The sequence below is a fragment of the Caretta caretta genome, chromosome 16, assembly GCF_965140235.1.
Source record: "Caretta caretta isolate rCarCar2 chromosome 16, rCarCar1.hap1, whole genome shotgun sequence".
NCBI lineage: Eukaryota > Metazoa > Chordata > Testudines > Cheloniidae > Caretta > Caretta caretta.
Genome location: NC_134221.1, coordinates 3379192 through 3403964, shown reverse-complemented (window position 1 = coordinate 3403964; position 24773 = coordinate 3379192). Strand labels below are relative to the sequence as shown.

Genomic DNA, 24773 nt, shown 5'->3' with positions numbered 1-24773 from the left:
TATAAAAACAAGTGAGGTATTGAAAACATTGGCCTCCTTGGGCCTTCTAATCCATCATCAAAATAAAATAATGGCACAAAACCAATAGCCCCTGTCAAGCTGCCTACAGTGACTCAAGAGCGTGAGTATCAGCATCCCGGCAGACTGTTAAGAACCAGGGCACAAACCGTGAAAGTTTTATACTTAGATTTCATCAACCACTTATCAAGTGCAGCTCTCACACCAATGATAACACTTGTAGCCAATCCTATAATAAACTATACACAGATTTATCAATAGGAAAAGGAAACAAGAGAGTTATTTAGAAGGTTAAATGTTAAGTTTCAAAAGACAAGAGAAACTTCTATAACAAGCATGCTCAATACGACATTTAGGGCTAATCCAGGCTAAGCACTGCAGACCTCTTGCTTGTGCCTACAAACCATCTCCCCAGAGTCCAAGCAGCATAGAGATAATCAGCTCCTTCTTGTTAGCAGCTTTTATTCCCCTCCTCCCATGTGCTCTGAGCTGCAAACTCAGCTGATGGGAGGAGTCCACTTGCATGACTCATCTTCAAGGGGGGAATTACAGAACAACAAAGTTTCAGAGTAGCAGCCGTGTTAGTCTGTATTCGCAAAAAGAAAAGGAGTACTAGTGGCACCTTAGAGACTGACCAATTTATTTGAGCATAAGCTTTTGTGAGCTACAGCTCACTTCATCAGATGCATTCAGTGGAAAATACAGTGAGGAGATATATATACACACAGAACATGAAAAAATGGGTGTTTATCATACACACTGTACGGAGAGTGATCACTTAAGATGAGCTATTACCAGCAGGAGAGCGGTGGTGGGGGGAGAAAACCTTTTGTAGTGATAATCAAGGTGGGCCATTTCCAGCAGTTAACAGGAACATCCAAGGAGCAGTGGGGTTGGGGGAAATAAACATGGGGAAATAGTTTTATTTTGTGTAATGACACTTCCACTCCCAGTCTCTATTCAAGCCTAAGTTAATTGTATCCAGTTTGCAAATTAATTCCAATTCAGCAGTCTCTCGTTGGAGTCAGTTTTTGAAGGCTTTTTGTTCTAATATTGCGACCTTTAGGTCTGAAATCGAGTGACCAGAGAGATTGAAGTGTTCTCCGACTGGTTGATGAATGTTATAATTCTTGACATCTGATTTGTGTCCATTTATTCTTTTACATAGAGACTGTCCAGTTTGACCAATGTACATGGCAGAGGTATGTTACCCTCTTTAATATCCCACAATAGTCCATCTGGCGTCAATGGACCTTGCCTGTTGGGCAGGACTTTCTGTTAGAAACCAACATTTCACACTAGTTAATGTCTTCCTCCTATCTGGTGATTTACACAGTCACAAAAGCTCACAACATAAATGCTCAAATATTACCTTAGTATATGGGGTACGAATGCTATAAGTGAGATTAATGCCGGCAGCCACTCACAAGCATTCAATAAAGTCTAAACCCTAAACACATCCTTATCCTTCTAATACCTGCTTTAAGAATCCTAACACACAGGCAAGCCAGACTGGCTCCAGCTAGGTATTTGTCTGTGTTCGGATGAGACGGGGGCCCTGGCATGAGCTAGCCCCTGATCTACCAGCATCACAGCCCCATTTGCAAGTTATCTTTAAAAACATCATTTGAGGATTCAGCTATCACAGGGGCAGTAAAAGCTGCAGGAGTTCACTCTGGGGCTGTGAACCTGGAGGGCTTCCTGTTGGCTGGCTGGGCAGGGCAGGGCATTGAGAGTAATGTTTGTTGACATTGTCAGTTCAAATTCTCTTTTTTGGGAGGGGGCTGGAGGGGGGATTTCCAACATGCCTAAGAGAGTTGGGTGCACAGTTCCCAGTGACAGTCACTGGGCGCCTAAGTTCCTTCAGTGCTTTGGAAAATCTCTCCCTTTCTGTGTATTTTTAATAAGGCCAAATTGTCCATGAGTTGGGAGCTGGAGGGGGCATTTCAACACACTCCATAAACCAGACCAGACCTCTTTGGAAAGGGGAATGCCAGGATTCCTTTGCCTGCTTCCTCCCATCCTGCCCAAAGGCATCCTGTCCTGATGATGCCACCCCCACCCGCCACACTACCACCGAAGTCTACAAATGCTGTTCTGAACATCAGCTAGAGTGATAGTGACACAATGCCCCTTTCCGTGCCCGGCACTCCCAGCCTCTGCCATCCTGTGGCGTGCAGGCCCAAATTCCAATCAGGTAGATCAATCTGATCTTCATTATAACAGGTTGATACACAATCTTTGGAGCTTTCTGAAATAAGATGAGTGCCAGCATTCACTGATGTCCCAAAATCACAGCATGGAGCAAGACTGCTCTGTCCTCTGGGGTCTGCAGCAGCAGAAGTGAATGATTTCAAAGAAATCAATAGAGCCTAATAGAGGTAAGAGTAGCTAGGGGGAGTCATGTGACTGCACAGCTACTGTAACTAATGCATGTTCCACAGTCTATACAGAGCTTCAGCAATTCCCCTGGAGCAAGGCTTAAAGAGATTCCAAGTACATTTCATCTCCACTTTACTGAGAATGATTCAGAACTCACCTAATCCCATGTTACAGCCCCTGGCTAATTAGATGATCGCTAGACTTGGCAGAATTCAATTTTTTTCGTATATTTAGACAGACAATATCAATGTTTATTTTTAAGCTTTTTATTATTTTAATCCGTTTACATTTTCACAGCTGCAGGAAATTATGGGGGTGCCAGAAAATGGGGGCCAGACAATAATTATTTAAAGACAGTAGGTGCTGAGACTCGAGAAGTTAAAGCTTTATAGCTGTCAAAGAACAAATTGACACATGTCAAAATATACCAAATAAATATTCTTAAATTAAACTCTAGTAAGTTCTCAAGCAGCATTTTTCTCCCTTGGCCAGTCTGTAAATGTCAGTTATTACTGATGGAAATATTTTTTCATCGGTTTGGATGCGTGCAGTGAAATTGACCTTAAGCAACATTTACCGATAATATTGAATCCTTCCAACCCTAATTATAGTCCCATTCATTTGATTGCATCTGGCCTACAACAATGCCCAATTCACAGACAAGTATGCCCACTTGGAAACAGCAGAATGGGAATGTTACTCACAGCTCCACTGATGGGAGACTGTCCCACGCAGCCAGGGAGAGGGGAAAGAACCACACAGTCTCTTCTGCCTATAAAATCAGGTGTCAGCTAATCTGGGAGCACAAACACTGCCTTCATGATAACCGGCTGGGCATCGTGTGGCATTACGACAGGGCAGAGTAAAGGTGGTGGGGCTGCCCTAATTGCATCTCCAGACCCTAGCTGGTTGGATTTCTTTTATGTTTAGCTTTTCCATTGAGAAAATGGGACCTCACAGCCTGGTTGCTCTGTGTGGGCATTTAAGAACCCACAGTTGTTTCCCTAAAAAGAGAAGCTTGACCCAGTCTCTTGACCCGATTCCCCCTCCCTGCACAAGTGTGATGTGCAGCTGCTGGGCGCTGCCCTACCCTGGAGCCAGCTGCAGTGTCGTGGAGAGGCAGGTCTGCTGAGCACCAACACCTCCCTCTGAAAATCAGCCCCTGTTTGCACACCAGACAGACAGAGGGCAGACACATGAAGGGTTAACCACCAGCCAATCTATGGCTCTCACATACAGAGCTTGTCCCCTCAGCTAGTTCCCTGCCTGTGTGTTGAGGCCCACGGGCATTGCCAGACTGGGTCAAGCTGAGTGCCCCCCTAGCTGGTATCCCAGTGCGGAACAGCAGCAGGTGCACCGGCAGCGTCTGCTCAGATGAACACAATGCAGTTCCTCCACGCTGCCCTCCGCTGTAAGAACCTTCCTAATCAGGGACCCCGGCTCTCCTTTCCTCAGGGGGCAGGGCTTCCCACGCACACCCAGCAGGTGCCTGCGAGGGATCTGGAACCCCAGAAGCCCCCGACTCAGTCTGGGACCCTCAGATGTCGAGGGCAGGCAGAATGCACAGCAGCCAGCTGATCCCACCTCCCCTCTGCACTTAAATGCAGCCCAGGCAAGCACACTGCACAGAGACGGCCTGTGAGCTCAGGCAACCAGCCGCCCTGCTATTGTTTCCATTCAGGGAGCTGCTGCTTCCCCTGCCAATGTTTGCAAAGAGAAACACTGGTTTAATCTCGCAGTGCTGGGGAAGGAGGATGCAGATGGCATGACGGGGACATTTGCAACCAGATAAAGTGCCCGACAGGAGTATTGCCAGCCGCGTTCTAATTGGCTGTTTACACAGAGCTTTCGAAAAACATGTTATTGCAGTTGCTCAGGGTGGGCCGATGTGAGACACCCCCTCGTGTGAGGCTGTGACATGCAGAGCAGGGCTGGCCACGAAGCTGGGGAGCCACCAGGGGTCAGACCATTCCTGCTGGGCTCAGGGGACCCCAGGATGGACACAGGCGCCATTAGGATAAGCAGCCAAAATCTCAGACCTTCAAGAGCCCTGCCCACAGCCTGGCCCAGCCCAGCCTGGGGCAGTGAGGCTGGTTAACCCAGCATGGGCATCAAAGTCTCACTCCCAATACACTAAGCAGTGGGAGCAGGAATCGGGTTGTGGTATCCAATGGCACTGGGATGGGAGGGTGTGCTGGAGACCTGCACTGAGCTAGGGCAATGGACCATGGGCCCTGCTGCAGACTCAGACACCCATCTCTGCCTTGGTAATAGTCAGGGGCCGGGGGGCCCCATCCCACTATTGTCCCCACCTGTCTTACAAACAGTGAGCTGCCTGGGGCAGAGCACAGCTCTTTCCCTGTGTTACTCAGCCTCCAGCACTGTGGGCTCCTGGTGCATGACTGGGGCTACACAAACAACAAACAGTGATAACAAAACAACTACAGCACGAGGCGGGCAAGTCTTTTTGAAATGAAATCTTTAGAGACCGTCTGCATTGGAACCATTCTCCTCTCCCTGCTGGCACCCTGTCCCCACAGCCCCTGCCCCAGGCCATGCTGAGAAGGCTGTTTACAGAGCTCCCCCCATACAAAGGGACGAGGACACTCCTTGGAGATGCTGCTGCAAAGGGGGAGCAAGCAGAGAGAGTCTGTCTCACTTCCCATCGCCCCACTCACACCCACCACAGATGCATTACTCCTACTCCAGATAAAGCTGGGCTCTGTGGATGGGCTTGGATCAGCCAGATCAACCTGAGCCAGGCAGAGAGGAAAGGTCACTAGCCCAGATCACCCCACTTCTCTGCTCCAGATGTGCATAGCTCACTGCGGTTCAGGGAGGTGGGCAGAGAGCCTGCGGGCAGTGGGAAATATGAAGCCTGGGGGGCAACGCACCCTGCACTATCTGTTCCCTCTGGCACAGGCCCAGAGCGATGATAGCTCTCTGTGGCTGGCTGGAGCCACAGCTCCAGTAACGAAGAACAGGGATTACAGCCAGAGTGGTAGCCGTGTTAGTCTGTATCAGCAAAAACAACGAGGAGTCCTTGTGGCACCTTAGAGACTAACAAATTTATTTGGGCATAAGCTTTCCGTGGGCTAAAACCCACTTCATCAGATGCATGGAGTGGAACATACAGTAGGGAGGTATAAATACACAGCATATGAAAAGATGAGAGTTGCCTTACCAAGTTTGGGGGTGGGGGTCAGTGCTAACGAGCCAATTCAGTTAAGGTGGAAGTGGGCTATTCTCAACAGTTGGGGTGGAGATTACTTTTCAACTGTTTGAAATGGACCACCTTGTTTACATTGGCCTCATTAGCACTACAGGAGAGTATGTAAATCCCCTGGGCTTGAGGAGAAGACAGAACTCGTCAATCTCTGCTCCTCACCAGCGTCAGTATAACGGAATGTAACAATGCCACTCTCATCAGGGCATTAGATTAAGAACTCTTCATCTTGTGAAGCATATGAGATACTCTAGGGGCCAGATCCTCAGCTGGGGTAAGATGGCATACGTCCAGGGAGACGATGAAGCTAGGCTGATTTACACCAGCTGTGGGGCTAGCTCTCGATACCTTAAGCTGCCAATTAAGTAGCAGTCAACCGAAATCTGTGTTTGGTAGCAAAACTTATCCAACAGATTTCTTGCCTCGGAGAGAAAAGGGTAGTGATTAATTGTATGAGTGTATGTATTCATCTGTGGTTTAAAAACCAGACCTGAACTAGGCTCTAGGAGAGTTAACTCAATATATGGGAAATACGATTACAATTCAAGTTAACTGCCAAACATGCCTCTTTCTGGTGCCATATGGGCCAAACTCTGACCTGTGTGGCTGGTGTAAATCCAAGGGAGCTCCTTTGGAGCTCATGGGGTCCTTGAGATGTACATCAGCAGCCACGACACAAGCTGATCCTGTTTGTATAAGGCCTTAATGCAGCAGCTGAATGCACCATGTAAGGCCTTCTGCCTACCGGGGCTCTGTATGGGCTCAGGAATCCACCGATGCAGAGCCGATGGCAGGATCGGGCCTGGCTAGTGACCGGTGCCATTCCCTGATGCGCGCCAGCAGGCCCTCCCGTGCAACGCCTAGTGCAGGACTCAGGCAGTGGCGGTCCAGTGAATGCCTGGTCCAGCAGGGACATCCTGCGTTGTGCAGCAGGAATGTTTGGTTTTTAATGTGTTCACTGAAGTGATTTTAACATTAACACACTTTATTTGACAATGCTCTGAAAAGTCTGCTCGTCCTTCTACACACATTCCAGCACAGAACCGAGCATTACCAGGGACACTGCAGTCTGCACTCCCATGCTCCAGTCGGACTGGGACCCCTTTGTGCCAGGCATGGTACAAACAACTAGGAAGATGCACTCTGTGTCCTAAGAGCTTACAGCCCAAACGCTTACCTCCCTAACAGCCTGTATCTGACAGTCAATGGCAGTTCGCTATTTGCCTGTAAATAATCATTATAGTCAGGAGACTTTTAAATCTATGTAGAGTGATCTATTTGTGAATAATTAGAGCAGTGACTAATCGTAGCTTTTCTGTTACACTGCAGTATTCACTGAAGTTTGAAATCTCCACTCTGTTAAAAACAAATAAAGCAACTGATACGCAGCTAAAAGTATTTCAATATCCAGAACACACTTGATGATATTACTAAAACTCCTACATTACTGAAGAAAATCAATATTTATTCATAAACCATCTAAAGAATATCAGGCCCCTGGAGAGCAACAGTCTACAGAAAAATACTCTTCTCGGAGTGAGAGCACAGAGTGATGGGAATCCCTCTCTACTTACAAAGCCATTAAAGAAATTAAAGTTTTCATTATAGATGACATGCAGAAAATAAATAATGAGACGAGAGCTTCCACCAGCAGCTGCCTCAATCACACAAAACCACCGCAGCGGCTGTTAGGTCTCGGGTCTCTGCGCCTCTGGGTGCCATGGTGATGGGTATGCTGTAAACAAGCGTAACAACAACCACCTCCACCACCATTCTGGATATACCGCAAAGCGTAATTACTGCTAGTGGCTGGCCTGCTGCCTCCTGGAATGAGATTCCATACCAATGCTATGCACCACGGAAGACTTCCTTCTCTAACACGGCAGGCCTCTCCCACACAGCTATGGGCAGAGCTATAATCACAGAGCATTCCAAACAGGGACAACCTCCCAGACCCCTTTAGCCATCTTAGATAAGCATAGAGGGTACTCCTAGGGAATTCTGCATCACTGTGCATGCACAGAATTCATGTCCCCCACAGATTTCTTTGCTTCCCTGCAGAAAAATGACTTCTGACAGGGAAGCAAAGGAAAGCCATAAGAGTGATCACATGCCCCTCCCCAGCAGTGTAGGCTGGTCAGTCGGGTGCCTGGAGCAGTCGGTAGAGCGGTAAATGACCAGCAGGGGTTGGGGGCTGAGCAGTCATGGTGTGTGAGAGAGAGAGAAACTCTGTCCCTCTCACTCACTACTGCAGCACACTCAGCAGGGCTTTGGGGTATTTCTGAGGAGGCAGGCTCTGTCCCCTCAGACAGAGCAGAATGTACATAAGAACGGCCATACTGGGGCAGACCAAAGATCCATCTAGCCCAGTATCCTGTCTTCTGACAGTGGCCAATGCCAGGTGCTCCAGAGGGAATGATCAGAACAAGGAATCATCAAGTGATCCATCCCCTGTCGCCCATTCCCAGCTTCTGGCAAGCAGAGGCTAAGGACACCATCCCTGCCCATCCTGGCTAACAGCCACTGATGGACACTATCCTCCATTAACTTATCTAGTTCTAGCCTGCCTGCTTAGTGAATTGTTCCCATTGCTCTTAGTGAATTCCCCCAGGAGTATATAACAGGTGTAAAAGTTTTAAGGCTCCTTTACATGGCCAGAGTGCTGTAATAAAGGACAGTATGGCCTTACAAATGCTTATGGTGCTTTAGTGATTAGAATTGATCTAAATTTTTGGACTGAAAAATATTCCTATCACAATGTGCTCCATGAACTGTTCGCTACTGACCTTTCTGGAGATGCTCAGTAGCCAATATAAATTGTGACTTTGATTCTCCAGCCTTCACTTGCTCTTCAGTTGCCTATGATGTAACACTGAGCATACAGCTGCATATATTTGTTGACTAATAACTAGAAATAAAGGAGTACTTGTGGCACTTTGATAGTCTCTAAGGTGCCACAAGTACTCCTGGTTTTTTGTTTTTTTTTCAGATACAGACTAACACGGTTGCTACTCTGAAACCTAGAAATAAAGGGTCAAACCTAGCAACATTATTATTAGACAGAGGGGTTTTGGGGATTTCCTCCAATGCTCCCCACTCCCATTCTCCATCCATTGTATTCTAGTTTAAATAAATTACCAAAATAATTGAAACAAGGATGATTATATTGCATTATTTTGACAAATAAAATATGCAGAATTTTAAACATTGTGCACTGAATTTTTAGGCGCAAAATTCCCCCCAGGAGTAAGAGGGGCACAAGCCTCTTTACTCAGCTTTGCAGATCACCTCCCATTTGAAATTCACCTCCTAATGGAGCTCTTGCAGGCCTCAGGCAGAAGCACCTTGTGCTGAATTGACCATTCGCTGGCAAAGAGGAGGAAGAGGAAGGGGGGTGCTGTGCCAGTGACGGACGGGGAATCCAGTGGTGCTATCCCCACAGGGACACTGAGAAGAGAGCAATGGCAGAGTCCAAGGGAACCAGTCTCCCCCGCTTGCATTCTTGCGTGTGGCTGCGCTTTGGAGGGTGGGAGGCAGTTGAATCACTGCAGGATGCACTCGTCTTGGGCCAGGTTTGCCAGCAGGCCCTAGCAGCTCTCAGGGCCGGATTAACCTTTTGTGGGCCCAGCGCCAAACATATTTGTGGGCCCCTATGGAGGCAATGGAGCATGGAGCGGGGAGGTCAGTCCCCAGAGCGAGGGGCCAGCCAGAGGCAATGGGGCATGGCCTGGCAGGGGTGGCCCTGCTCCGCCCAATGTGAGGGCACTATTTACAAACCGGTAGTTGCCAGGCAGACAGTGGCCTGCCCGGCCCTGTGCTGCCAGCATGCCCCTTCCCCTCAGGGCCAGGCCCATGCCACACCACACAGCCACTCCTCCCCCGACTCCCTAAGTCCAGAGCCCCCCCGGACTCACTATGCCCAGTGCCCCACCAGACCCACCCACAAATGTACAGTGCCCTGCACAACACTACCCCTGCCCACAGCCCCACAACTGCCCAGCCCCCCCCACAGAACCCCCAATCCCTAGTGCCCCAACACACACAGCTCTTCCCCGCCCCTTCACAGCCCAGCACCCCCCCCAGACTCCCCACAGACCCACTATCCCAAGCCCTGCCTCCCCGACACACTCACCGGCCTTGCTGGGAGGTGACTGTCTGCTGGGCTGAGCCAGCAGCACAGCCAGGGTTGGTCCCAGGGCGGGGAATAGCTCCGGCCCCTCAGGAGTGGCGCAATCAGCCAGGCCAGGTCCTGCCCCGGCCAGGCTCCCTCAACACGCACTTGCCTGGAGGGGCCCAGCCAAGCCCTCTGCAATGTCTTTCCCTCCCCACCCACCCCCAACTGGCTGAGACTGTCCAGGCTTCTGCACCAGTCCCAGGCAGTTCAGCTCCAGGGAGACAGGCGGGGCCCACAGGTGGTGGGAAGCAGAGAGTGCCCAGAGCTGGAAGTGCACTGGGGTCTGGCCAGGGGGTGGAGAGGAGCCCTCGGCCAGCCAGCAGGCAGGCCGAGAGGAGCAAGTGGTGGGCAGGGGAAGCCACCGGGGTCTCGGGGCGCACTGCAAGTGGAGCAGGCCGGGGCCCCCTCTGAGCATGGGCCAGGCTCCATGGAGCCACTGGAGCCATTGTAAACCCGTCACTGGCAGCTCTGCATGGCTGAGACAGCCCAGTGAGGCCAAGGGTGCCCGTGAATCTGACTGTGTAACCCCAATGTCAGTTCAGAAGTCTCGCTCCCAGTGAGGCTCTGGCACACTCCTGTCACAAGCCATGGCTGTCTCCTTGCTGTCCTGGCCTCCCTCCCTCGGCTCTAGTCTGGAGCCAGCCACACTCAGCGGGAAAGCACTGTTTACAAAAGGAAGCAGGCTCTGTTCCCACAGTCTGCAGGGAGGCTGAGCTTTGTGCCCAGGCAAAAAGGGAAGTTACGCAGCTGTCGCCCAGACAGAACAGCACATCCATCAGAACGACCAGGACAGCCCTTCCGAGGGGCACACACTGCTGGCTCGGGGAAGCACGGACACCTGGGACTTTCTTTTTTTGAGGCTGTCAACTTGAGTTCCAGAATCTCAGCTTTCATTTAAAACAGACTGAGTCTCTAGCCCACACAACTCTGAAGATAACCTGGAAAATGTGACCTAGTATAGCCAATGAATGGAGTGATGCCTGCCTGACTCTGTGGTCAGGTTGAAACAATAGCTCACAGAGGTAAGCACTGCCCTTACCTGTACCGGGGGGCAGGTACTCTGAAGCCCAAAAATGATAACTAAAATACCATTGGCACTAACCACAGAACTGTAGGGCTGCAAGGGACCTTGAGAAGTTCTCTAGTCTAGTCCATTTCTCACCATGCGCCCCGTTGGGGCAGGGCCAAGTAAACCCAGAGCATCCCGCACAGCTGTTTGTCTGAAACCCCCTCAGTAACAGGGATTCCACAACCTCCCTTGGGAACCAGTTCCACTGCTTAACTACCCTGAGAGTTAGAACTTTCTCCTTAATATTTAACCTAAATCTCCCTTGCTGCAGATTAAGCCCATTACTTCTTGTCCTGCCTTTGTGGACACTGTGATCATTATAACAGCCATTAGAGTATTTGAAGACTATTATCAGGTCCCCCCTCAGTGTTCATTTCTCAAGACTAAACAGTGCCCAGTTTTTTAACCTTTGATCACAGGTCAGGTTTTCTAAATCTTTTGTCATTTTTGTTGCTCTCCTCTGGACTCTCTCCAATTTGTCCACATAGAATCATAGAATCATAGAATATCAGGGTTGGAAGGGACCCCAGAAGGTCATCTAGTCCAACCCCCTGCTCAAAGCAGGACCAATTCCCAGTTAAATCATCCCAGCCAGGGCTTTGTCAAGCCTGACCTTAAAACCCTCTAAGGAAGGAGATTCTACCACCTCCCTAGGTAACGCATTCCAGTGTTTCACCACCCTCTTAGTGAAAAAGTTTTTCCTAATATCCAATCTAAACCTCCCCCACTGCAACTTGAGACCATTACTCCTCGTTCTGTCATCTGCTACCATTGAGAACAATCTAGAGCCATCCTCTTTGGAACCCCCTTTCAGGTAGTTGAAAGCAGCTATCAAATCCCCCCTCATTCTTCTCTTCTGCAGGCTAAACAATCCCAGCTCCCTCAGCCTCTCCTCATAACTCATGTGTTCCAGTCCCCTAATCATTTTTGTTGCCCTTCGCTGGACTCTCTCCAATTTATCCACATCCTTCTTGAAGTGTGGGGCCCAAAACTGGACACAGTACTCCAGATGAGGCCTCACCAATGTCGAATAGAGGGGAACGATCACGTCCCTCGATCTGCTCGCTATGCCCCTACTTATACATCCCAAAATGCCATTGGCCTTCTTGGCAACAAGGGCACACTGCTGACTCATATCCAGCTTCTCGTCCACTGTCACCCCTAGGTCCTTTTCCGCAGAACTGCTGCCTAGCCATTCGGTCCCTAGTCTGTAGCTGTGCATTGGGTTCTTCCGTCCTAAGTGCAGGACCCTGCACTCATCCTTATTGAACCTCATCAGATTTCTTTTGGCCCAATCCTCCAATTTGTCTAGGTCTTTCTGTATCCTATCCCTCCCCTCCAGCGTATCTACCACTCCTCCCAGTTTAGTATCATCCGCAAATTTGCTGAGAGTGCAATCCACACCATCCTCCAGATCATTTATGAAGATATTGAACAAAACCGGCCCCAGGACCGACCCTTGGGGCACTCCACTTGATACCGGCTGCCAACTAGATATGGAGCCATTGATCACTACCCGTTGAGCCCGACAATCTAGCCAGCTTTCTACCCACCTTGTAGTGCATTCATCCAGCCCATACTTCCTTAACTTGCTGACAAGAATACTGTGGGAGACCGTGTCAAAAGCTTTGCTAAAGTCAAGAAACAATACATCCACTGCTTTCCCTTCATCCACAGAACCAGTAATCTCATCATAAAAGGCGATTAGATTAGTCAGGCATGACCTTCCCTTGGTGAATCCATGCTGGCTGTTCCTGATCACTTTCCTCTCATGCAAGTGCTTCAGGATTGATTCTTTGAGGACCTGCTCCATGATTTTTCCAGGGACTGAAGTGAGGCTGACTGGCCTGTAGTTCCCAGGATCCTCCTTCTTCCCTTTTTTAAAGATTGGCACTACATTAGCCTTTTTCCAGTCATCCGGGACTTCCCCGGTTCGCCACGAGTTTTCAAAGATAATGGCCAATGGCTCTGCAATCACAGCCGCCAATTCCTTCAGCACTCTTGGATGCAACTCGTCCGGCCCCATGGACTTGTGCACGTCCAGCTTTTCTAAATAGTCCCTAACCACCTCTATCTCCACAGAGGGCTGGCCATCTCTTCCCCATTTTGTGATGCCCAGCGTAGCAGTCTGGGAGCTGACCTTGTTAGTGAAAACAGAGGCAAAAAAAGCATTGAGTACATTAGCTTTTTCCACATCCTCTGTCACTAGTTTGCCTCCCTCATTCAGTAAGGGGCCCACACTTTCCTTGGCTTTCTTCTTGTTGCCAACATACCTGAAGAAACCCTTCTTGTTACTCTTGACATCTCTGGCTAGCTGCAGCTCCAGGTGCGATTTGGCCCTCCTGATAACATTCCTACATGCCCGAGCAATATTTTTATACTCTTCCCTGGTCATATGTCCAACCTTCCACTTCTTGTAAGCTTCTTTTTTATGTTTAAGATCCGCTAAGATTTCACCATTAAGCCAAGCTGGTCGCCTGCCATATTTACTATTCTTTCAACTCATCGGGATGGTTTGTCCCTGTAACCTCAACAGGGATTCCTTGAAATACAGCCAGCTCTCCTGGACTCCTTTCCCCTTCAAGTTAGTCCCCCAGGGGATCCTGGCCATCCGTTCCCTGAGGGAGTCGAAGTCTGCTTTTCTGAAGTCCAGGGTCCGTATCGTGCTGCTTACCTTTCTTCCCTGCGTCAGGATCCTGAACTCAACCAACTCATGATCACTGCCTCCCAGATTCCCATCCACTTTTGCTTCCCCCACTAATTCTACCCGGTTTGTGAGCAGCAGGTCAAGAAAAGCGCCCCCCCTAGTTGGCTCCTCTAGCACTTGCGCCAGGAAATTGTCCCCTACGTTTTCCAAAAACTTCCTGGATTGTCTATGCACCGCTGTATTGCTCTCCCAGCAGATATCAGGAAAATTAAAGTCACCCATGAGAATCAGGGCATGCGATCTAGTAGCTTCCGTGAGCTGCCGGAAGAAAGCCTCATCTACCTCATCCCCCTGGTCCGGTGGTCTATAGCAGACTCCCACCACGACATCACTCTTGTTGCACACACTTCTAAACTTAATCCAGAGACACTCAGGTTTTTCTGCAGTTTCGTACCGGAGCTCTGAGCAGTCATACTGCTCCCTTACATACAGTGCTACTCCCCCACCTTTTCTGCCCTGCCTGTCCTTCCTGAACAGTTTATAACCATCCATGACAGTACTCCAGTCATGTGAGTTATCCCACCAAGTCTCTGTTATTCCGATCACGTCATAGTTCCTTGACATCACCAGGACCTCCAGTTCTCCCTGCTTGTTTCCAAGGCTTTGTGCATTTGTATATAAGCACTTGAGATAACCTGTTGATCGCCCCTCATTCCCAGTATGAGGCAGGAGCCCTCCCCTCACAGACATTCCTGCCTGAGCTTCCTCCCGGCATCCCGCTTTCCCACTTACCTCAGGGCTTTGGTCTCCTTCCCCCGGTGAACCTAGTTTAAAGCCCTCCTCACTAGGTTAGCCAGCCTGCTCGCGAAGATGCTCTTCCCTCTCTTCGTTAAGTGGAGCCCGTCTCTGCCTAGCACTCCTCCTTCTTGGAACACCATCCCATGGTCGAAGAATCCAAAGCCTTCTCTCCGACACCACCTGCGTAGCCATTCGTTGACTTCCACGATTCGACGCTCCCTACCTAGGCCTTTTCCTTCCACGGGGAGGATGGACGAGAACACCACTTGCGCCTCCAACTCCTTTATCCTTCTTCCTAGAGCCACATAGTCCGCAGTGATCCGCTCAAGGTCATTCTTGGCAGTATCATTGGTGCCCACGTGGAGAAGCATCTTTCCTAAAGTGTTGCACCCACAACTGCACACAGTACTCCAGCTAGGCCTCACCAGTGCTGAGTAGAGCAAGACAGTTACCTCCCATGTTTTACATACGACACTTCTGTTAATACTCCCTGGAACTACACTGCATTATAAGCTCATAATCACTTTGTGATCCACTATAACCCCCAGATCCTTCCCAGCATTATGACCCCTAGGCAGTTAGTCCCCATTTTGTAGCTAAGCTTTGGTTTTTCCTTCCTAACTGGAGAAAGTCTACATTGAATTTCACCTTGTTCATTTCAGACCAATTATTCAATTCATCAAGGCTGTTCTGATTCTAATTCTGTCCTCCAAAGGGCAGCAACCCTCCCAACTTGGCATCTGGGAGGGATAGGGCAATGCTTGTAATATCTTTGGGGTCCACTGCTTTAAACGAATGGAGTGTCTACTCCATGGGGCAGGGCTGCACTGCTCCTCCAGGAACTACGAACAGTGGGTGGAGATTAAGGCAAATCAGCTAGGTTGGAACCCACCAGACAAGTAACACCACCTGGGGCGGCTCATGCATACTGCTTCAAACTGGCTTTCCAGAGACCAACAGACAAAGAAAGGACTACTGGATAAATAGCCAGAGTTCAAACTGACTCAGGCTCTTCATTCTGATCCAGTAAACAGCCAGGGCCTCCTGTCCAAAGGGTGCCCCAATTCTCATGGAAGGGTTGGAAAGACTGAACCCTACCAGGGGCTCATGAGACTGAGGGCTGACCTATAGTAAGCTTTTAGCCTGCATATAGCAACCTTTATTGTCTTAATATGTTTTCTTTGTGGTGCTTTTACCTTAAGAATAAAGGTGCTTGCTCAGAAGGAGCTGTGTGGACACTTGTGACTGCTGGCAATATATTGGTCATAGTTCTCAGAGAGAAAGCAAAGGCTAGGCAGACTGGCTTGCTGGGGATATCACAGTGTCATTCATGGAGATGTGCAGCCTTAAAACCCTGGTCTGGAAGGAGAGAGACGTGGGTGACAGCTGGGAGCCGTAAACCTTTAAATGGGTGCCCTTGAGAGATCACAGAAGGGCAATACAGATGCAGTTACCCCAAAACTGTGACAGTGTCATTCGCAAATTTTATACACATACTCTCTACTCCATTGTCCAAGTCATTAATGAAAATATTGAACAGTACTGGACCCAGGACTGACCCCTCCTGGACCCCACTAGATACATCTTCCTGTTTGACCACGAGTTATTTATCACTACTCTTTGAATGAGGTCTTTGAATCAGTTGTGCACCCACCTTGTAGTAATTTCATCTAGACTGCATTTCCCTAGTTTGCTTAGGAGACTGTCATGTGGGACTGTGTCAAAAACCTTCCTAAAATCAAAATATATCACGTCTACTGCTTCCCCCAATCCACTAGGCCAGTATCCCTGTCAATGGAGGTAATCAGGTTGGTTTGGCATGATTTTTCCTTAAAAAATCCATCTTGTCTATTCCTCATAATCCTGTTGTCCTCTAGGTGCCTACAAACCGATTAAGAATTTGTTCCAGTACCCTGTCAAGTATCAAAGCTGGGCTGATATTTCATTGCTGATCAGTGCACAAAAGAAGGCGGAGGAACTTGATTGTGATGATCCCATAACCTAATGTGAGTCACGGCCTCCTTCTACCACCTCAAGTGGGCACAGCTGGTTTTGTGGGGAAAGCTGGAGTGAGCCCACCCACCACAATTTGACCACTAGAACTCTCATGCGCCTTCCTTCTGGCTAACAGCTGCACTTTGCATTTCGATAGCACTGTACATCTATGGATCTCCAAGTACTCAACAGACAATGAATTCAGTCCCAGAACCCCCATCCACTGCAGATGGCCCCACCAATGTACAGTGAGTTTAAGTGGCTCGCTCAAGGTCACCAAGTAAGTCAGTAGCAGAGGTAAGACTGGAACCCAGCGGTCCTCTCTCCCAGGCCTGTACTTTACCCACCAACCCTCCTTCATCCCTTAGTCTAGCACTGGCAACAGCTGCATTATTCTCCTTAGCTCCCAGGACAGTAACCTCTTGGTCATGGCAGTGAGACAGCATGTCGACTGGGAGAAGATGAGGGCGTCAAGATTCACAAGCTCTATTCCTGTCTCTGCCATTGACTCACAGGTATGATTAGGGCCCTACCAAATTCATGGCTGTGAAAAACGCGTCACGGACAGTGGAATCTGGTCTCCCCCATGAAATCTGGTCTTTTGTGTGCTTTTACCCTATACTAAGCTATAGGCTGGGTAAAAGTATACAAAAGTACACAGTTTCAGAGTAACAGCCGTGTTAGTCTGTATTCGCAAAAAGAAAAGGAGTACTTGTGGCACCTTAGAGACTAACTAATTTATTTCAGCATGAGCTTTCGTGAGCTACAGCTCACTTCATCGGATGCATACTGTGGAAACTGCAGCAGACTTTATATACACACAGAGAATATGAAACAATACCTCCTCCCACCCCACTGTCCTGCTGGTAATAGCTTATCTAAAGTGATCATCAGGTGGGCCATTTCCAGCACAAATCCAGGTTTTCTCACCCTCCACCCCCCCACACACAAATTCACTCTCCTGCTGGTAATAGCCCATCCAAAGTGACAACTCTCTACACATTGTGCATGATAATCAAGTTGGGCCATTTCCTGCAAAAATCCATGTTCTCTCACCCCCTCACCCCCCTCCAAAAAACACACACACAAACTCACTATCCTGCTGGTAATAGCTCATCCAAAGTGACCACTCTCCCTACAATGTGCATGATAATCAAGGTGGGCCATTTCCAGCACAAATTCAGGTTTTCTCACCCCCCCACCCCCATACACACACAAACTCACTCTCCTGCTGGTAATAGCTCATCCAAAGTGACCACTCTCCCTACAATGTGCATGGTAATCAAGGTGGGCCATGTCCAGCACAAATCCAGGCTTTCTCACCCCCCCCCCTTTTTTTCCAGGGACACACACACAAACTCACTCTCCTGATGGCAATAGCTCATCCAAACTGACCACTCTCCAAGTTTAAATCCAAGTTAAACCAGAACGTCTGGGGGGGGGGGGGTTAGGAAAAAACAAGGGGAAATAGGTTACCTTGCATAATGACTTAGCCACTCCCAGTCTCTATTTAAGCCTAAATTAATAGTATCCAATTTGCAAATGAATTCCAATTCAGCAGTTTCTCGCTGGAGTCTGGATTTGAAGTTTTTTTGTTTTAAGATAGCGACCTTCATGTCTGTGATTGCGTGACCAGAGAGATTGAAGTGTTCTCCGACTGGTTTATGAATGTTATAATTCTTGACATCTGATTTGTGTCCATTTATTCTTTTACGTAGAGACTGTCCAGTTTGACCAATGTACATGGCAGAGGGGCATTGCTGGCACATGATGGCATAGATCACATTGGTGGATGTGCAGGTGAACAAGCCTCTGATAGTGTGGCTGATGTTATTAGGCCCTGTGATGGTGTCCCCTGAATAGATATGTGGGCACAGTTGGCAACGGGCTTTGTTGCAAGGATAAGTTCCTGGGTTAGTGGTTCTGTTGTGTGGTATGTGGTTGTTGGTGAGTATTTGCTTCAGGTTGCGGGGCTGTCTGTAGGCAAGGACTGACCTGTCTCCCAAAGTACACAGTGTTTCTCAAACTGCGGGTCCTGACCCGAAGACTGCAAGGCGATTATAAGGGGGGTCACAGCATTGCCACCCTTACTTCTGTGCTGTGGCTTGTGGCGGTCCTGCCTTCAGAGTTGGGTGCTCAGCCAGCTGCTCTCCAACTGCCGAGCTCTGAAAGCGGTGAAACGTAATACTGAGCAATACTGAGGCTCCCCTTCCTACAAGAGCCTTGCAACCCCTTCGTGGGTCAGGACCCCCAGCTTGAGCGATGCTGACTTAAGGGCTTTACAGGTTTATATTTTGCTGGTTTTAAATACATATTCATGCTTTGTTACACCACAAAATTTAAGATTTAAATATCTAAAACCATGAAATTCAAGATTTTTTAAATGCTATGACTGTGAAATTTATGAAAATGGACTATGAATTTGGTAGTCCCTAGGTATGATGTTGGGCGAGTCATTTCCCCTCTTGCGCCTCAGTTGCCCCCCTCTACAGTTGGAATGACACGTCTCTGTTATGCTCTTTTATGCTCTGTTATGTTGAGCTTTATGGAAGGAATATGCTTCATCATTACCTATCTCCCCTCACCTGCTCTCCCTGAGCCCCCTGCCTGTTCTTGTGTATTCACAATCACATTGTCTTATTTTTTAAATCCTTTCCTCTCTCCCCCCTCCCCGCCCCCCAGTGCTGCATGAAGGGCTCCCCTAAAGCAGCAAAGCAGGCGTCATTGCCTGACTGGACAGGGAGTGACCCTGGCTATATATACAGCGGGTGGAAAACACACAAAGGAAGCAGAGTGAAAAAAAACAGAGAAAGAACATTTCCCCTTCCCTCTGCCAGCTCCAGCCCTCACTGAGACAGGGCAGGCCCAGCATTTTCAGGCAAGAGTGCAATTTGTACAGGTCCCTTGGACACCCTCAACCAGTTCTCGCACCACGTTGGGCAGGGAGTCTACCCTTGTTCTGCACCCGCCTGAACCAGGCACAAAGGCTCTGTGCTCTTTCTAGCAGTAGTGAGTGACTGGGTAGAGAGAGAGGGTGGCACTGGTGGAAGGGAAAGATTAATGAGATGCTGGCTGGGATGGCAGTGATCCCCCAAGTCTGAGAAAGGCCATAGCTTTTCAGCAGAGATGAGATGCACTGTTAGGGAGATGTCATCTTTGTGCATAGAGCCTTTCACTGATCAAAGCATGGGCAACCCCTGCTGGCTGATGAGCCACAGTACATGGCTGAAAGTATCCCTTGGATTTTGGACTAAGGTGAACAGTGGAAATCAGAAGGCTAGACATAACTTAGAGAAGTGGAGACAAGGAGAAGAAGGGCTTCCTAAATCCTGTATCACTGGCCTAAATCCAGAGCTACAGTCCTCAGCAGCAGGGCTGAAGAAATTAATGCCAGGGAAGAGCAAGAAGTGAATGTTTCTGGCTTTTGATCCAACCATCACGTTAGCCAGGGTATCAGTTGTGGCTACCAGGGAGCAGAACTGTGGGACAGATTCACAGTGACATTCAAACCCGGCAAAAGGACAGAGCTTAGCATTTCACTACCACTTGGCAAGAACAAGCCAACTCTGCACAAAAAACTCCTGCAAAATGTTTCTGTTTATCGGATCTAAACCTCCAAAAATGGTATGTTGGAATCCAAAATGGAGCTTAGGCTAGGGCTCCACTAGAGAGTTTACAGTGGCACAGCTGCACCAATCAGAGGCGCCGGAACGGGGAGGGACAGGGGGCTATGCCCTCCCACTTTTCACCAGCTGTAAGGGCAAGCAATGGGGGAGAGGGGGGAGAGAGGAATGAGTGGAGGACGGGGCCTCGGGGAGAAGGGGTATAGGGGCATGGCCACAGTTCAGGCACCGGTGGCCCCCCCACTTTTAGGGAGCTTCTTCCAGTCCTGGCATGGATGCCAGTATGCCACTGTAAACGCTGTGTAGCTACTCTAAGCCAACAGGAGAGAGCTCTCCCCACGACTTCATTCCTCCAGCCCCCTGCTAGCAGCGGTAGCTAAGTTGGCTGGAGAAGCTCTCCCGACGACATATGCGCCGGTGTGCACAGTGCTAAGTCGGCATAAATTCTGTCGTTTGTGGGGTGGCTAATTCACACCTTGGAGAGACATAATTTATGTCCACTTAAGCTGTAGTGCAGCCATAGCCTTGGACAAGGGTTGCACTTTCCCACTGACATGCTCTGTGTGTCAAGGGGAAACTGACAATTGGGCAAAATGCTACATTTTAGGGTCACAAAATTATTATTATTGATTTGTATTACGGTAGCGTGAAAAGGTTTCAAACGAGGGTGGGGCCCTGTTGTGCTAGGTGCTGTATGCAGCATAGGGAGAGATTTCAGAATCGGGAGATTTCAGCATGGGGAGAGAGTGTTCCTGCCCCACAGATCTTATAATTGAAATAGTCAAGACAAACAAAGAGTAGGAGGGCAAAGAGAGAGGGAAAGTAACTGTGCCATGGTCAAACAGCAAGTTCTAGATCCAAACTCCTGCCCTGAAATCAGGAACAACATGGAGTTACTTGCAAAAAATCAAAACAAAAAGCAGGCAGAAGATCTAGTGATTGGGTAGGCTCATTTCACAAAGAACAAGTTCTGCAGCTTTCTCAGCTCATTTCTGACAAAGGAAACTTGGCTAAAATACAAGTGATTATAAACATGTAGATGACATTCAGTCATTTCCAATCCCTACGCTCTTTTAGATCTGTTTATCTAAAGCAGTCTTTTACAGTGTAATTCCAGTTATGCAAATGCTCTTTATCTGAAAATCTTAGTTATCTGAATCCACTGTGTGCCCTCCCTGAAACCTTGTTAGTTAATTACCAGCTAATTACTTCTCAATTAGCCTCTTAGCATCTCATAGTGCTCATCAATGACTTTGTGTTTGTGTAGCTGTTCTGAGCAGTTACCTGCAGTCCCTGAGACCTAATCCCATTTCAGCAGTAAAAGAAACTTGATGGGATTATATGCAGCTCAAAATAGCCCTTCCATCTATCCCAATGCCCAGTTACCCAAGGCCATTGGATAAATAGGAATTTACTATGTGTTGGGTTTGGTTGTTCCTATTTGATTGTTTAAAAATCTGAGATTTTGAAGGCAAGAACAGAAAACCACCCATAAAGTCAAATCAAAACCAACTGACAAAGAAATCCATGAGTGGGCTAAAGAACCCATAGGCGCCAATCAGAAGTCAGAGCAGTGGGGAAAGATCTGCCCCCAGACGGACTGACGGGGAGGAAAGGGTACAGGCATCAACGCTTCACTGCCTCCTGAGTCACAGATTCCACTTAACAGCTTCTTACTCATATACGCTGGCTTACGTTTCCTTTCCCGACTGGCAAACTAATTCAAAAGAGAAGTGAGATCGATCCATTGTCTGCGCTTTATCCCCACTACAAAGAATTGGTTAGTGTGCAGTACATTTTAGGCTCTGTGGAGTTTAACTCCCAAAGCTCTACACTCACCTCTGCAAGGTAGAGGATGCAGAATTTCAGATCTTCAGAAGAACCTGTAAGGAAAAAAACAAGGCCAAAATCAGGCTTTGGCTGCATTTGGGCCTCCACAAGCAAAGATCTCTGGCACTGGCAGATGAATTAGCTGTGGGGTTGCATTTAATGAGCAAAGGTTGAAGTTTTGCCGAGGCAGGTTGTCAGCTGGGAGCGATGTCTGCTGCGGCTGGCTTCCACGGGGGTGGATCAGGGTTAATGCAGCAGGCAAACTGGAGCTGGTCTGGAAAGCAGAGGTGCTTACCATTTACTCACTGCACAATTAGGGCTTTTTCTCCAGGCTCATTTCCCTGAAAAAGGTCTCTCTCTCTCTGCCACATCTGTAGCCTGGTGGGGTTGGTCAATGCACTGTGCAGGCAAGGGCCAACATGATGCAAAAGCAAACCAAAGGGCTGCTTAGGGCCCTGTTCCATTGGGAGCTGTGCAGGACATGGGTTGGGTCAGTCCCCCTTGGCAGCACTGAGATCAGAGGGGACTGTCACTCAGAAATGGCTGCCCTCCTGGCAGGTTGCAGACCTCGGTCTCTGGGAATTAGAAGGCTGGAGCTAGTACAGGCAATTGTCATTACACACAGACACACCCACTTACCCCTGGCCTCCATGCTGATCACTGAAAATCTCTCCATCCTAGGGCTTTGGGGAAAGGAATCTCCTAAATTCACATTGGGACACAGGAATTGCCTAACTGCATCAGAAACCCCAGGTCCATCTAGCCCAGTGTCCTGTCTCTGGCAGTGGCCAGCACCAGCTACTTCAGAGGAGGTGTGGGAAACATGTGTAGGGACGCAGCTGTGGGATAACCTGTCCCCAGGGACAGTTTCTCCTTCTGTCTAACCCCCAAGAGTCCTGACAAACTCTTGGCTATTACTACTGTAGCTCTGGATACTCTTGTTACCGGTATAAATGCCCAGACTCATTTTGAAGCCTTCTAAGCTCTTTTTCTCAATAATTTCATGTGGCAGGGAGTTCCACAGTCTAATTACACAAAATGTAAAAAAACATTTCCTTTTATGGGTTCTGAATTTGCTGCCTTTCCATTTTGTTGAACGCCCCCTTGTTCCCGTGTGATAATACAGGCTGAACGGAGGCTCCTGAAATACCTTCTCTGTTCATGCATTAGTCTGTATTCTGTTATCGTATTCGTCTCCTCTGTAAGGTACAGCCCCAATCTTCCCAATCTCTTGTCGACTGGGAGTTTCTCTCTGTCCCTGGTCATTCCCATCGCCTGACTCTGAGCCCCCTGGATTTCTGCTAAGTCCTTTGTGAGATGGAAAGATCCTCTGTAGCAAGGCTGCCTTCCACATCCCTCCCATCTGCACAGCACATGCAGGACAGGGACACATGTCTGAGCCAAAGGGCGATGGGGCGAAAGACAAACAGAGCAGAGAAGACAAGCTACACGGCAGGAACGAAATGCCAAAGGAGGCAGAGTGCTTGTTTCAGAGTAACAGCCGTGTTAGTCTGTATTCGCAAAAAGAAAAGGAGTACTTGTGGCACCTTAGAGACTAACCAATTTATTTGAGCATGAGCTTTCGTGAGCTACAGCTCACTTCATCGGATGCATACCGTGGAAACTGCAGCAGACTTTATATATACACAGAGAATATGAAACAATACCTCCTCCCACCCCACTGTCCTGCTGGTAATAGCTTATCTAAAGTGATCATCAGGTGGGCCATTTCCAGCACAAATCCAGGTTTTCTCACCCTCCACCCCCCCACACAAATTCACTCTCCTGCTGGTGATAGCCATTCCATACATTGTGTAAAGAGTTGTCACTTTGGATGGGCTAGCAGCAATCACAGCCCTGCCATGCTGCTCCATTTCCTACTCTCCAGTGCAGGGAAAAGGGATGCAACCCCAAAGACTGTCACCTTGACAAGGGCCCCATGAGCCAGCTCCAAGCGTGGAACAGCCCCAGGGACTTGACTCCTCCTTGCCCTGCCCCCATCCCCGGCAGGCAGAGAGTTCTCTGACATGAGGGGGCGGAAGGAGCCGCTACTCAGGAAGCGGCGGCTTAACACTTCCTCTGCATTCTCTGGTTACATCTACACAGGGATAAAAACCCACGGCTGGCCCAGGACAACCGACTCGGGCTCCGGGCTGAAAAATCGCTGGGTAGGGGTTCAGGCTTGGGCTGCAGCCCGAGCTCTAGGACCCTGCAAGGGGGGAGATCCCAGAGTGCAGGCTCCAGCCTGAGCATCTGCACTGCAATTTTTAGCCCTACAGCCCGAGCCCGGCGAGCCCGAGTCAGCCAACCTGGGCCAGCTGTCACTGTACTGCAGGGTCTTTTATCCCACAAAGACATTGCCAGCACAGGCCCTCCAGGAGACCTGTCTCCATGGAGCTGGCTCCCTGCATGGCCCTTGGAAAGGGAGACGGTCCCAGAAGGTGACAGGACAGAATGAGTCATTCCAAAGCGACAGTCCCTACTTTGTGAAGCCTGGAGCTTCCTGATCTCCTAACCCTGTTCAGCGCAGCGTGGCTGAGGAAGGCTGCTAGGCCTCTGCTCCAGACAGTTCCCGCAGCGCCAGGGACCGGCTAAGCTAACAGACTGGCTGGTGTTTTCCACTAACAAACTTTGCTGAGAGCGATGCCCCCCTGTCCTCCATATGAGATCCGCTGGAGGGAAGGAGAACCTCCGATTGTGCCAATCCCTGGGAAAGCCAGCCCAGGGCAGGCACCTGAGCCCAGGCTCACTCAAGGAGATTTAGTCAACACACAGCAGGGCCACTTGGACTTTACAGCAGGACATTCAACCTAGTGGAGGATGTTCCCCTGGGGCGCCATGCCCCCTGCCCCCAGTGCAAGGCGCCTTTTAAAATGTTGTCTCCTGTGTGGAGCAGGCTGGTGCTGCAATTCATGCTCAGGTGTGATTCTTGCTCATGGCAAAGTCAGTACAAGCTCTGCTTTGTTCCCACAGCATGTGCAGTGCTAATGACGGAACCAGGTGGCCTCACA

General features: G+C 49.0%; 1 protein-coding gene across 8 annotated transcripts in view; it reads right to left on the bottom strand.

Annotated features, from left to right (window-relative positions):
• The window catches only part of RGS3 (regulator of G protein signaling 3), a 239211-nt gene that overhangs the window by 63673 nt on the left and 150765 nt on the right, over positions 1–24773 (bottom strand). For all 8 annotated transcript variants that reach the window (XR_012665250.1, XM_075120455.1, XM_075120453.1 and 5 more), the window contains one exon: positions 21772–21815. Coding sequence is in view for 7 of the 8 variants with exons in the window: in XM_075120455.1 (XP_074976556.1) it covers positions 21772–21815 (44 nt within the window). In the remaining variant the exon portion in view is untranslated. The remainder of the gene's footprint in view (positions 1–21771; positions 21816–24773) is intronic.